The 14,030-nt window shown below is 44.3% G+C and overlaps 2 protein-coding genes across 2 annotated transcripts; both read left to right on the top strand.

Moving 5' to 3' along the window:
- The first annotated feature begins 2,033 nt into the window (after positions 1–2,033).
- On the top strand, positions 2,034–3,896 carry MYF6 (myogenic factor 6). Its single transcript, XM_037042944.1, has 3 exons — positions 2,034–2,616; positions 2,911–3,001; positions 3,228–3,896. Exons 1-3 carry the CDS (start codon positions 2,098–2,100, stop codon positions 3,344–3,346), a joined length of 729 nt encoding a protein of 242 aa, XP_036898839.1. The 5' UTR covers positions 2,034–2,097; the 3' UTR covers positions 3,347–3,896.
- Positions 3,897–11,190: 7,294 nt separating this feature from the next.
- Positions 11,191–13,383, top strand: MYF5 (myogenic factor 5). The gene is made up of 3 exons (XM_037042943.1): positions 11,191–11,696; positions 12,550–12,625; positions 13,038–13,383. The coding sequence occupies exons 1-3, from the start codon at positions 11,196–11,198 to the stop codon at positions 13,226–13,228; spliced, it is 768 nt and encodes a 255-aa protein (XP_036898838.1). The 5' UTR covers positions 11,191–11,195; the 3' UTR covers positions 13,229–13,383.
- The last annotated feature ends 647 nt before the right edge of the window (positions 13,384–14,030 follow it).

Genomic DNA, 14,030 nt, shown 5'->3' with positions numbered 1-14,030 from the left:
AGAATTAGTCAGCTGCACAACAACAAAAACATAAAAATAGCCCCAAATGTCAGCTTAACACCGCAAGTCTGTGGCTCGATAGAAAGAGAACGTAGGCCCCGGTTGGGTAGCTCAGTTTGTTAGAGTGTTGTCCAGACATGCCAAGGTGGAGGGTTCAATCCCCAGTCAGGGTCAGTGAATGCATAAATAAGTAGTATAATAAATCAATGTTTCTCTCTCTTTCTTCCTTCCTCTCTCCGCCTCCCCCTGCCTTTTTCTCTCTCTCTCTAAAACTCAATAACATAAAAATAATAGAGACTATGAAGAATTATCTTCTAGAAGAAGCAACTTGAGTTGAAAATTTAGCTTATTCCTACACTGTCTGACCATTGATTCCTAATGTTGTCTTCACTCTCCTTACTTAAAAAATGAAATCATATCAAGCATATGGGGGTTGAAGAAGAAGACCTTTGGATTCTATCTAGTTTTTTCAGGCGCTGACTACAAAGGCCCAAACCAAAGTTGACTGCCATTCTAAAGCCCACTTACAGACAGAGTAGGTCCTTCCAGAACTCTGGGAGAAAAAAAGAAAGGGAAATAAAAGGAACAAAAAGAAAGGAAAAAGAAAATGACAGGAACAAAAAGACAAAAGAGAGGTGAAAGAAAAGAAAACAACGATGAATAAGAAAAAGAGAACAGAAGAAAAAAGTCCTTGCAGTGGCTGCGCTTTATTTCCTCCACGAGACATGGCCTGAGCCCTGGCACAGGCTGACGCGCTAGCATTCATCAAGCAGTTAACATAGGCGGTACACTTCACGTGCGTATCGTTTGATCGAATCCCCACCCAAATTCTGTTAGGCCACCACTATTATCTTGACGAAATTGAGATCTGGTGCTTACCTCTATTCACACGTAAATAGAAATGAAGTAAGCTAGGACTTTGACGGGAGCCCTTTGACTCCAGGGCCCCTGCCCTTCATCCCTGGTATTGTATACCGCCTCCCCAACCAGCATACTTGAGTATATTGCACCACAGGGAAGCTGCGATTAAAAAGTCTATGTCCTTGCTTGTGCCTCGGTTGCTACCTTTCTCATCTGAACCCAATGAAACAACTAATCCAGGGAGTCAATGGACAGTGAGTACACTAGTGAGAAAGCTGTGAGCACCATGTGTAGAGCAGGAGCCATAACAGAGGCGCGTTGGAGTGAGGACCACAGTGAATCCTGAAATCTCGTCTAGCTTTGGGATGAGTTCTCTTTCCTCTAAAAGCTACTTGTAAACAGCAGTTATTACATGTGTTGCATTCACATCCTCTGCACCCCCCCTTCCTTAACTCAGAGGTTCTATTGTTTCACTGTAGAGGGACACGGAATTCAGATTTTGATTGCCACCCCTCAAAAAAAATAGCAACAGAAGTAATCTGAGCACCCTCCAGCCACCCGCTTCAGCTCCCAAATCATTTTACAGCCTTATTAAAAGAGAGGAAAGAGATTTACCTGCTGCTACTGAGGCTGCAGCCTGAAAGTCATGTAAAACCTTTGAAGGACGGTAATGGTTTTAATCACAGGAATAGCATCTTTTTGACAGACAGGAGAGAAAAGAACTGAACCACTCTGCAAATATTAACCAGGCTATTTTGGAGCAATGGCTATTGCCTTTGAAATCTCTCATCATGGGTCTATACTTAGATTTCAGAGGAGCCTGGAGGAGGGGACTGGGCAGTGTTAATCCCCAGTTGTTTTGAAGTTTGTCCTGTAAGTAAGCAGGTTAACGTCTAAACTGTCCCAAATGGAAACATTCGTTACTGTATTTAAATTGTGGTATTCTCTCTGAGTATTCTGTTTTAACCTGTTCTGCATGTAGATTGTCACAGCACTCTGGAGGTGACACTTCTCAGTTTTCTTTCAAACGAAATGTTCCAGAGAGCCCTGGCTGTAACCACGTTGGGAGGCTGATGCTCCATGACAGCTAAACGTTGGATTGAGTTTCAGGAGCTACTATATATAAAGCTGGGGCGACTTATGTCACCGCACTAATTAAATGCCATCTGGGTGGTTCCTCTGGGTTTTTGAGCCCATCACCCAGTTGAGACAGAGTCAGAGGCCAAGGAAGAGAACATGATGATGGACCTTTTTGAAACAGGCTCCTATTTCTTTTACTTGGACGGAGAAAATGTTACCCTGCAGCCATTAGAAGTGGCAGAGGGCTCTCCTTTGTATCCAGGGAGTGATGGTACCCTATCCCCATGCCAGGACCAAATGCCCCCAGAAGCTGGGAGCGACAGCAGCGGAGAAGAGCATGTCCTGGCGCCCCCAGGCCTACAGCCTCCCCATTGTCCCGGCCAATGTCTGATCTGGGCTTGTAAGACCTGCAAGAGAAAATCTGCCCCCACCGACAGACGGAAAGCCGCCACCTTGCGCGAGAGGAGGCGGCTAAAGAAAATCAACGAGGCCTTCGAGGCACTGAAGCGGCGGACGGTGGCCAACCCCAACCAGAGGCTGCCCAAGGTGGAGATTCTGCGGAGCGCCATCAACTACATTGAGCGGCTGCAGGACCTGCTGCACCGACTGGATCAGCAGGAGAAAATGCAGGAGCTAGGGGTGGACCCCTTCAACTACAGACCCAAGCAAGAGAATGTAAGCCCAGACGCTGCCGGGGCAAGGGAATGCAAAGTCTGATCAGACGCTTTCCTTGGGGTTTTAACATCCAGCTGGTGGGTCTCCTTTATCCCATCCCTCTTCCTCGGCCGCCCCCCACCCCTCCCCACTCCCTCTCTAATGCATCCCCAATGACCCATGGACACCCGGTGGCTGTAATAGGCAGGAAATGCGCACGCGGCCCGAGGAAACAAGGGAGACATCCCTGCAAACGCACCCTGACCCCCGGAACCCATGTTTCTTTCCTAATCTGCTGCCTTGGTTTTCCTGCAGCTTGAGGGTGCGGATTTCCTGCGCACCTGCAGCTCCCAGTGGCCAAGTGTTTCGGATCATTCCAGGGGGCTCGTAATAACTGCAAAGGAAGGTAAAGTAAAAGAAAGGGCACTGGGCTTTTCGAAAGGAAGCACCCCGGGAGGGGGCTGGTTGCTTACTCCGGGCGGAAAAGCAGGGACGCGCCCAGAGAGAAGTGCGCTCTTTTCTCCCGCGCGGAGACCCCGTGCTCCCTTGTTGCCTAAGAGGTGTGGAGCTGGGCGCAGAGCTGCCTCTTCTACCTTCCGTGGTTGCTATGTTTGTGTGTTTTCTGCGCTCAGGAGGGGCAAGCATCGATTCGTCGGCCTCGAGCAGCCTTCGGTGCCTTTCTTCCATCGTGGACAGCATTTCCTCGGAGGAGCGCAAACTGCCCTGCGTGGAAGAGGTGGTGGAGAAGTAACTCGAGAAGATGTTCGTTCTGGAGATTCACTGCAGCAGGAAGGTCCCACCCTTGCTCCTTCGTCTAATCCTTTGGATTAGGTCACATTACATTAATGTTTAGGAACCCAGACCCAGGAGTTTTTGAAAGGAAAGGAGACATTCACAAAGAAACTTCTCTGGAACTGTTGTGTGGGCTCAGATGTAAAAAAGCCTTTTGTCTTTGGGCTTTAATTTTTGTGGAACAGCGAGTGGCTTAGGTCTAGCGGCCTTCCCTTGTATTTGTTGGTTGGTTTTGTAATATATTTACTTGTATTGCAGTGTTTCCATCGTGCCATGATCAAACGTTCATTCCTGTCTAAAACCAAGTGGGAGCGTGTAATTTAAGTGTTAGTGGCATTGAATGTATTTTTGTAAATAATCTTAGTACTTCCATTTTATATGTAAATCTAAGAACTATATTTTAAATGTAAAGTGACAGACTTATTGTATATACAATGTGAGAGGATCCTGGTATTGTAATACTAAAAAGTAAGTTTCTATATGAATAAAGTTGGTCCTATTTTGATTCAGCTGAATTAATATGTTTGAGGCATGTGTCCATAAACAGAGCCATATTTTACTTTAGACACCACACAAGCCCATTTATTTGGATTTTTTTTAAAGGCTGATTTAAAGGGAGGAGAATGGGTTTTTTCCCCCTTTGTCTAAATTAAACTGTTCGCTTTTCTATAAGTGAGGAATATCCAAGAGGAAATTGTCCTTTTTCCTTGTATCAGTGTACTTTCTCTTTCTGTTTTATACCTCAGCCTCAGGTGAGATTTGCTTACCCAGAGTTAATGACTGAATTTTCAATCCACTGCTATCTCATCGCTGCAAGAAATTGTCCCACAAAATCTCTTTGCTTATTTTTCTAAAAGGTCTTTAGCTAATTTATTCCAAATTACTTTGCCTCTCTGACTTTCCAGGCCCAGACCTTGACGAAAAAGCCTGCATCTGGAGTCCCCAGGGGCTGCACGGGCCTCCCAGCCAGGTCTCTGGGCCTCTCCCCGGGTTTCTTGAACTAGACTGGTGGCTAGAAGATGGGGATATACTCAAGGCCTCCTGTGGCCTGGGTTAGTTTTCCAGCTAGCAAGATAAAAGAAGGGGACAATCTGTCTGTTGAGGTGGGGTGGGTTTCTCTGGAGGAAGGGTTGCTTCAAGAGAGGGAAGGGTTAAACGGTTGAGGGCAAAGGACAACAGCAACACACATGAAACCTCTTAGCTGGGCCAAATAGCAAAACCCCAGAGAGGCTCGAAGCCCCAGGGGCTCCTCAGGGTGAGGATTTTACAACGTGTGCCAGGTTTGTTTATCCTGTGACCTCAGGAAGAAACGACCACCAAGAATCCCAGTGGAAAGTAAGGCAGAGGAGAGGGCCAAGGCATTTCTTCGGAATGACTACTTCTCTCTTGCATTCTGTAAATAGCACTTTCCATATGACAAACCGACCCCGACCCTCCCCCACCCACCCACACACACTTCTACCTTCCCTCTCCACGCCCCCCTGCCAACTAGTCCTTGGTTCAAAAATGTAAAAATCAAATCGAATTCCCTATTTCTCAGCCCAGCCTCGCTTCCTAACACTGCATTCTGGGCCTTCCTGCGGCCCAACACCAAAGTTCCACAGGCCGCGCCCCTCCAGGCAAGGCGCAGTATCTTGCTCCCTTTCCATCTCAAAAGGCCTCTTCCAGAGGGTGATTGTCAAACAGCTTGGTTTTCTGAGTATCTAGATAAATCTAATTTTTCCTAGAACACTTTTTAAATGCAGAAAGCTTCACAGAGGAAACTAAGACTGACACGTAATCCTTGTCAAAGATTTGAGAAGAGCAAATGGAACTGTTAGTAACGTCTCCGTAGGCGCTGACAACCCAGGCTGAAACCCAGGCTGCTACTGAGTAGACCTGGGCTGTAAGCGCTCCTCTCTACGTCTGTTTCTTCATTTACAAAATGATGGGGATGGCAGTAGTACTGCTCAACTCCGGGTGTGTCCATAGTCACTGAGACAACCCATACAAACTGCTTAGCCAAAAGAGGGCACTAAATAAACACCCAATGTCTTTATTTTTCATTAGTAAATATAAATGGACCATCAGGGCCTTTTCTTCCACCTTTGCAAGCTCTGGCGGTGGGCGGTGGGGGGGGCGGGGGGGCGCGGCGGGCGGCGGGCGCGGAGCATTAATAACAATGAGACCAGCAGGAACGTGGATGAGCCATTTGTATCATTTTACATATTAACTCATATAATCCTACAACAGCCTGCAAGAAAACTACTACTGTCACAGCTAATGTTATAAAGAAAAGAAACCTTTGGGACAGAGAGGTTCTTGTAGGTATAGAGTCAGGACTCAGAGCCAGGCAATATCAAAGGCTTCCAGCCTATTCTCCCAATCACCATGAACCCCTTTACACCCACCCCGCAAGACAAGCCTTTGCAATAAGGCTTTTGGGAAATAAGAAGGAACATTTATTTGGCTCTACAGTAGTTTGGCTCTCTTTTACAACTGTTTTCCAAAAGCTCTTAAGAGTGATTAGCTAGTAAACTCTACCTTACAGCAGTACTTAAATTTAAAATATAAGTGGGAAAGCATTTCAAATTATCCAATCAGAACATGTGGAAATATGTCTGGGCAGTGTGTATGATCATTATCCTGCTTATTAAGACTCTATTACTTTTTTCCTGAAAATCAATAGAGATTTCCCCTGAAATGCGTGTATATATGTACACACACTTATAGTTTTAAAGATCAGATTCATGCCACACTGAAATCAAATATAATTGACCAAGTGAACTCTCTTCTTTAGGATTGCACATATATTTATAAAATTTGTGTTTAAACAGCTCAGTAGCAGAATGCTTTTATCAATTCATGGACTTTATTTGCTGATAGGTTTGATTCAGTCTTTGCAAACCAAATCCTCTCTATCTCTCCTAGCTGGGTAACTTGAGAAATTATTTGGAATAGGTTTGCTTACAAAATTCTCTTCATTAAATAGAGCAAATATTTCCCAAAGACTTCATGTGACCTCCATTGCTGTAGCTGACATGTTAGGCTTTCCAGTGGAATCCTTGGTGTGTTTGCAATTAAAATGTTTTTCTTGGATATTAATGATGACAATCTTTACTAAGGCCAAAGCCAAAACAAACAGGGCCATGGAAGCAGAAAATCAAGATATAATAACTTGGTAAAGATAAGCAATTTGGGATTTAAACTGAGCCTCTTTCCAGAGGCAGGTATAAGTTATCATGTATGAAATAATAAGTAATTTTCTCTTTTATGTTACTATAGAAATAATTTGTTAAACGTGAAGTGTAAGCTTTTCTCTAAGTTTAATCATCACATCTGAATCATTGAATTCCAAGCCTGAAGGCAGTGAAAATCTACTTATGTCTACTATCAACTTTTTTTTTTTTGCAAGGGGGGACTCTTTCATGTATTTAAGGGTGGGAGAATGATGCTGAAAGTCAGTGTCCCCAACTACTCTTGAGATGACCAAAGAAATCTTGGGTTGCTAAAATAACTTCTAGTCTTAAGACATTTTTGACTTAAAGTTATAATGTATTTATTTGCAATTTCTTTTTGTAATATTTCATCCTATTTATTCATCTCAAAATCTTCCTCCCAGAACGCTATATCTGGAAAAGCATTTTTAAATTTTTTAATTTAAACTTCGCAAATCTCATTTCCTAATTTAGTGCATTAGTAAATCAGCAATAACCTGGTATTTCCTCAAAGAGACAAGTCATCAAGGCACTTCCCTCCAGTGACTCCTTTAAACTCAAAAGAAGTGTTACAAAAGATGATCCTTGGTTTTAGAAGTTGTATTCTGAAAAAAAAAAGAGGCAATTTTGTAAGCCTAGTTCAGAGTCAGCCCATGAGGGCTATGCCATGTTGACGGGACAAAGTTACTGGTAATGTAAGAACTGGTTACTTTCTCCGTCTCTCAAGGCTGCTAGAAGTCCTTCCTTAGGCCTTTGATCTCTCCCGGGAGTCTTCGAATTCAAGCAGAGGCCAATGTCTTCCTCAGCTGTCTTCTCCACAAATTCTTCCAGCAGCTTTGGCAGGTACTAATGTGTTTACTTAGGTGTGCCTGGTTCCCAGAGCTAATAACAGTTTAGAATTGTTTAGCACATCGTGAAGATGCGGATAATAAGCAAAAATCTCTGGAACAACTCCCTCTGACCAAGAGTTGATAAGGGTCTCAGGTAGAGGCAGAAGTGAATTGAAATGGGCTTATCTTTCCAGGTATATGTGTTTCTCCAACTAAGGGAAGCATGCAGAATTCCTAAGGTGGGCCAATGTTACTAGGAAAGTCACTTCCAAGCATCCATTTGCTGGTGTGGTCTGTCCATCAACACTGGGATTGTTGCCATAATGCTTAAACTAAAACAAGTTCTCTTTTTTAAAAAAAGCAGGTTGATGATTACTTAAAGGTCTATGCAATTAAAACCTGCTTATAAGTCTAACTTGTAAGAAAATCAAATATGCATTTATTTTTATTAAGAATGTAAATTTAAGAAATTAAATTATCTGGTTTTCACCAGAACCTTGGTGGACATTCATTTATAACACCGAGTGGTGGCTTGGTTTTCTTTCCTTCATCTGCCTGGTCTGAAGCTTTCCTAGTAGTTTTGGGACATCATTTCTAACAACCTGTTTACATATTAAATACAAGTGAATTTTCTCTGCATATGAGAAGTCCACTTCTCTGAAGAAATGGTGGAAAATAGGTTGTATTTGTATTTTTTCTATGAGGAACAAAGGCCAAAATCTCATCTGATTTTGAGTAAAAGAGCAATTGGATAACCAGAAGAACTTCTAAAAGTGATTTTTAACTTTTTTATACTTCTCTGTTCAACTTGCCCACTCAGAAAAAAAAAATTTTCTTTGTATCGCTCACCCAACTTTTTATTTTTCTCTCACTCTCTTCCCTCGGAAAAGAGCAGCAGAACCTCTCCCGAAATGGGGCACCCCAGGCATCTTTGAGGTGCAGGCTTCCTTTTTTTGATCTTTGACCTGACTCCCATTTTTTTGATCTTTCTCCTCTCGGCTTCGGCAAAAGTTTAAAAGTTTTGTCTCGTCTTTTAACTTGGTGCTCCGAAACCCCATTTTCAGCACTCGAGTTCCAAGGTCCTCAACCCCGGTCGGTGTTTCCCCTCAAGCAGGTCCTATTAAGCCGCTGGGCGCTCGTGTTTCTTTGGCTTCTTTAGTTCCACTCGCCCGCGGCACTCTGGTAAATTTGTTTGGAGATCCTTTCCAAACACAGCACTAACCTCTGAGAACTGCCGTTACTGACAGCGTCCTGAGCGACAGCGTCTTCCCAGGACCCGGACTGCAGGGACGACGTCCTGGACCCAGGTTTTGCGAGTTTCTGCTCCGCAGCGCAAAGCAGGCGCACTGTGCCCGAATGGGAGAAAAAAGAAAACAAACAAAATTCACATTTAGGAGCGCAAGCTAGACAAAGGAATGCCTAGGTTCCAATACTTTGTGACCTGGGGCAAATTACTACCTACCCACCCACTGACGTTTGATTACCCTCTTTTAAAAAGAGGATCTAATAACAAATAGTATCTCTGAAAGTAGTAAATGAGTGAATACATGGGAAGGGTTGAGGAAAGTCTTAGTTGTTTGCTACAAATGTCCCACACTGAAGGGTTGGATACAAAACACGTTAGGTGCCTGGTGAAAGAAATAGTCTGAAAGGACAAATCATAAATCTCATACTCATAACTCCGTTTAGCTGTGCGGCCAGCCTGCTAACATCTGAACTCATGGCCAGAGAAAGCGCTAGTTTCACTACCGGCCAGAACCTGTGGGATTTGGCTGAGAATTCCTGGGTGAGAGTATTTCCCCACTATAGTGTTTCAGAGGCAGCCACATAAATTCGAATGTTTTTACAGGCGTGGATACAGCCTTCCATTCCGCCTGGGCCCTTTAGGAACTTGACTCTTTTATCTGGTGTGTAGCCCTGGGTACTGTATTCATTTCAAAGGCACCTACTTGTTAATAGTTCTAAATAAGGTGCAGATGGATTTTCCACTGGCCAGACAATTAAGCAGCCAGTGGTGTGAAAGGGAGCCTGATTTTCAAAGGGTGGTGGTAGTGGTGTCTCTGCCTTGGGGATGACAAAACCTCAGAGAAGGAACTCAACCTGCAGTTGGTAGCAAACCTTAGTGCCTGGAGGAATGGGTGGCCTTCACTTTGGAGGGAAGATCTGACCCTGGAAAGTGAGCATTTCTTTGGCTCCTGCAGTCCTGAGGTCAGCCAGTCAAGTTTGCTTTTTAAAAAATAATTTTACAAAAAAGTTAGAGGGAAGAGCCACCCTCCCCCAAGTAACTTTGGAACCACAACACTTACTGTACTGGGTGACCACAGACAGAGGAGAGAACAGTCCCTCGTGGTCACACACCCCAGACTCCTCTGGACTGTTTGTGGAAACCTTAAATAATCACTTTTCCCACAGATAAGCAGCACTCCCCAACTCCACGTGATATGGGAGTGGGTTAAGGGCAGAGGTGAAATGGCAAAAATCTGATGATTAGATTCATTCTTGCTTAAATGACAGTCCTTCCCTCTCCTCTTCTATGCCCCAAAGTTTCAAAGACCCTGCTATGATTGTTTTTCTGGAAGGCTTTTGTCGCTGGAGTGTGTGAAGTTACTCAGGGTTTCAGCTGGAAATTTTACACGCGCCCAGAAGGATTGCTGTGCCGGCAGCTGGGATGCATCTGTAACGGTGTTAGTTTGCCTGAAAGCAGAAAATTAGCGACCCCAAAGCCCAGCTTGGCTGTTTAGTCTGTCTAAATGGCAGGGCGGAGCAGAAAGAGAGGGAGAATGGAGGCAGGAGACGAGCCCCTAGAAAGAGAGTTCGCCGTTTAAAACCGTGTTTCTTCCAGTGCAAATCGCAGAGATGCGGCTGTGGATCTTGGGCCCTCTTGGGGTCCGGCAAAGGCCCGGGTACAAGGAGGAGGCGCTCGGTGAACACGTGCAGAAGGGCCGAAGGAGGGGGGACTTTCCCGTCACCTGGCCTTTGCGCTCATCTCCTTTTAGCTGAACAGACACATTTAGGGAGCACAGGACCCAATAACATGGGGCTTATAAAATGAGAATTTGATCGGAGCAAAATAGATTTTGTAAACAATCTACATTCACTCCAAGATGAAAGTGTCACTTTTAAGTTTATAGCTACCGTTATTCCAGTCCACTGACTATATATATATAGTTAGTGGATATATATATATATATATATATATATATATATATATATCCTGAGATAACTAAAGAGAATAAATACTTAAAAATTAGGTGATTCCTCACGTTCAGGAATGGGGAGGCAGGTGGGCTTTGGTGAGTTCTATTTATTAATAACATTTTTAAAAATTGTGTGAGCAATGGCAAAAGGTTGGGTTTCTTTCCTTTCTTTTGTCGGTGGCACTCTTTACGTGCATCTAGAGAGTGCAACTGGGCGGGTTGGGGACCTATCCCCCGCCCCGGCAGAAACGCAGTAAAACCATTAGCGTCAGAAGGGGCAGTAAACAGCAAATTATCTCTAGAGGGAAGGCGGAGGTTTGCCCAGACAGCCCCGGCGGGGGTTGCGGTGGGATATGCTAATAGTGCCCGGTCACTGGGGCCGGCCTCCATCCCCCAAGAATATATAAAGAGCCCTAACCCCAGCAAGGCAGACCCAGGCCGCCAGGCTTCTGCCCTTGCTAATTACCGGAGAAACTGACCTGGGAGCTCCGCCTGGGGTTTGCCGGCCCACAGAGGCACAGGGTCCAGTTTCTCTCCTGTCCCCCTCGCTGCAGTCAGGTGCACCGCCAGCCTCACCACAGAGAATGGACATGATGGACAGCTGCCAGTTCTCGCCCTCGGAGTACTTCTACGACGGCTCTTGCATCCCATCCCCTGAGGGAGAGTTCGGGGACCAGTTTGAGCCTCGAGTGGCTGCGTTCGGGGCTCACAAAGCAGAACTGCAAGGCTCAGACGAGGACGAGCACGTGCGAGCACCTACGGGTCACCATCAGGCTGGCCACTGCCTCATGTGGGCCTGCAAAGCATGCAAGAGAAAGTCCACTACCATGGATAGGCGGAAGGCAGCCACCATGCGTGAGCGGAGACGCCTGAAGAAGGTCAACCAGGCTTTCGAGACACTCAAGAGGTGCACCACGACCAACCCCAACCAGAGGCTGCCCAAGGTAGAGATCCTCAGGAATGCCATCCGCTACATCGAGAGCCTGCAGGAGCTGCTGAGGGAGCAGGTGGAGAACTACTACAGCATGCCGGGACAGAGCTGCTCGGAGCCCACCAGCCCCACCTCCAACTGCTCCGACGGCATGGTAAGAGTCAGCTCTGGTACCTGCCCCACTGCTGCCCTATCTTTGTCAAAAATCCTTATATGCCATTTAAACCAGGTGTGGCAATTAAACATTCAACGGTTATTTTGTGGATAGTTGTGCGTGGGGAGGCAGGTATGGTAAGAGAAGGGAGGTGCTGGCATTTAGAAAGACGCCAAGAAATAGAGAGCTGTTGAACAGTACCTCAATTTGACTTCCTTCCAGGTTCTAGGTGGGCATTGTAGGAGACAGTTGCCATGTGACATAGATGGCTGTGAACGATCAATCACGTTTTCTCCACGGCTCAGTTTGTTTCCCAAATATACCACCACTGGACCCTGCCAGACACTAACATCTAAAGACAGCTCTCTGAAGCTCCCAGTGCCCCACCCACAGTTTATAATTTAAGGAGGAAATTGAAAGAAATGCTGGGGGGCCCCAGTCCCTGCTCTGCTGAGGCCTGGCTGGAAGAAGATGTTGATGCATTCTTTACAGAGGGTGCTTGGTCCACACTGCCAGGTTTTCTTGTGTTTTTTGCCCTGGGAAAGTGCTTTCTCCCTGAATTAGTGTGGCTTCCTTCTATTCCAATCCATTTTGCATGGTTAACCCAATGCACATTGCTGCTGAATTCACCCCCCTCTTTCCTTTGCTGCTGCTTTCCTTTTCTCCAAGCACGGAGATTGACCTCAGTGCCCTTGCAATTTGGTAGGACTAACCCTTCCTAAATCAAGGCAATGAAGGTGATTGACAGTGGTCAATTTAGGGAGCAAGTGGGTAAGCACTGCCTCACTCTAGAGCAGAGAACCTTTTGCCAAGACCTGAAAACAGACTTTTTCCTTTCTGTCTTATATTACAGCCTGAATGTAACAGCCCTGTCTGGTCCAGAAAGAGCAGCAGTTTTGACAGCATCTACTGTCCTGATGTACCAAATGGTAAGAATTGATGACTTCAGAGGAGTTTAAAGACCAGTTCGACTTCACAATTCAGCCTGTCAAGTCAGTCCATCCTTTGTGGTGGTATCGGGGAATGGAATGGAAATGACGATTCTTATGCGGACTTATTAGCAGAGCAAACTAGACACATACACATACATACACATACATTTGCTCAAAATCCACCCAACAGATACACACATATGCACTTTTGCTTGCAATAGTACCAGAGGGATTTTTCACTCCCTACATCCACCCTCAATAGTATTTGTTGAAGATTTCTACATCAGGCTTTCTGTGACTACCTGACCCCTGGGTGTCAAAGGAGCTGACCTACAGTGTAAAGGGCAACAACATAAGCAATCCTATATATGTTTGGATTTTTTTAATGATTTTTTCTTTGTATCCTTAGTATATGCCACAGATAAAAGCTCCTTATCCAGCCTGGATTGCTTATCCAGCATAGTGGATCGGATCACCAACTCAGACCAACCTGGATTGCCTCTGCAGGACCTGGCCTCTCTCTCTCCAGCTGCCAGCACCGATTCACAGCCTGCAACTCCAGGGGCCTCTAGTTCAAGGCTAATCTATCATGTGCTATGAACTAAAAATCTAGTTTTGATCAGTTCCGCCAGGAGGGCCTATTACACAAGAGACAGGATGTCCGCAGAGTCAAAAAGCAAGTCAACCTGTATATAGAGATTTCCTTCCAGTTTTAGATTGTACATATTATCTTGTCACTTTATAAGAAAATGTATTTAAAAACTGACCATTGCCATTAATACATTTTTCTATTTTCCTCCTCCCTCTACCCACCCCCTTTTTCTTATTCCTTGCTTTAGATACTTGCTTCTAATAATATCATTTCTGATAGGGGCAATTCATTGAAGGTAGCTTGTTGCAATGCTTAACTTATATTTTATAAATATTGCTTATCAAAGTATCTCTGGCATTTAGATCTTTATTTTTTCTTCAAAACATTAGAACAACTGCAAATCAGTTATGGAAAAAATTTAAATATATTTAACTTTTTTATTCTTTAATCCTTTAGTTGTATTAAATAAAAATATAACAATACTGCCTAATGGTATATATTTTCATCTTTTCTTATAAGAAATACATCTTGTTAATCTAAGTGCAAAATAGTACTTTGTGGATAATTTCAAGATATAAGACATTTTGAATATTCCACCATAAATAAAATTGTTTAAATGAAGAAACATTTTAGTTCATGATTTTATGAAAGACAATCCCTAATGAAATTAGCAGTCATTGACATAAAATCTTTCAAGAAGGGCTGGAAAATAACAAAACAGTTGGCTCAGAGGATAAATTATGAATATTTACCATCTTGTCGTTTCTGTTTACATCTTGTTGATGTTGCAAGTGAAAAGAAAGCATATTT

The sequence above is a fragment of the Sturnira hondurensis genome, unplaced genomic scaffold (genome assembly GCF_014824575.4).
Source record: "Sturnira hondurensis isolate 20B ecotype Veracruz unplaced genomic scaffold, ASM1482457v3 Scaffold0003801, whole genome shotgun sequence".
Classification (NCBI taxonomy): Eukaryota; Metazoa; Chordata; class Mammalia; order Chiroptera; family Phyllostomidae; genus Sturnira; species Sturnira hondurensis.
The sequence above is the reverse complement of the archived record's forward strand: the minus strand, read 5'-3'. Positions and strand labels throughout refer to the sequence as shown.

Excerpts from the sequence above, each read along its gene's own strand:
- MYF6 (XM_037042944.1), top strand. The coding sequence starts at position 2,098 with ATGATGATGGACCTTTTTGAAACAGGCTCCTATTTCTTTTACTTGGAC. Across the intron at positions 2,617-2,910 it reads ACAGACCCAAGCAAGAGAAT|CTTGAGGGTGCGGATTTCCT; the intron begins GTAAGCCCAGAC and ends GTTTTCCTGCAG. Across the intron at positions 3,002-3,227 it reads CGTAATAACTGCAAAGGAAG|GAGGGGCAAGCATCGATTCG; the intron begins GTAAAGTAAAAG and ends TTCTGCGCTCAG.
- MYF5 (XM_037042943.1), top strand. The coding sequence starts at position 11,196 with ATGGACATGATGGACAGCTGCCAGTTCTCGCCCTCGGAGTACTTCTAC. Across the intron at positions 11,697-12,549 it reads CCAACTGCTCCGACGGCATG|CCTGAATGTAACAGCCCTGT; the intron begins GTAAGAGTCAGC and ends CTTATATTACAG. Across the intron at positions 12,626-13,037 it reads CTGTCCTGATGTACCAAATG|TATATGCCACAGATAAAAGC; the intron begins GTAAGAATTGAT and ends TTGTATCCTTAG.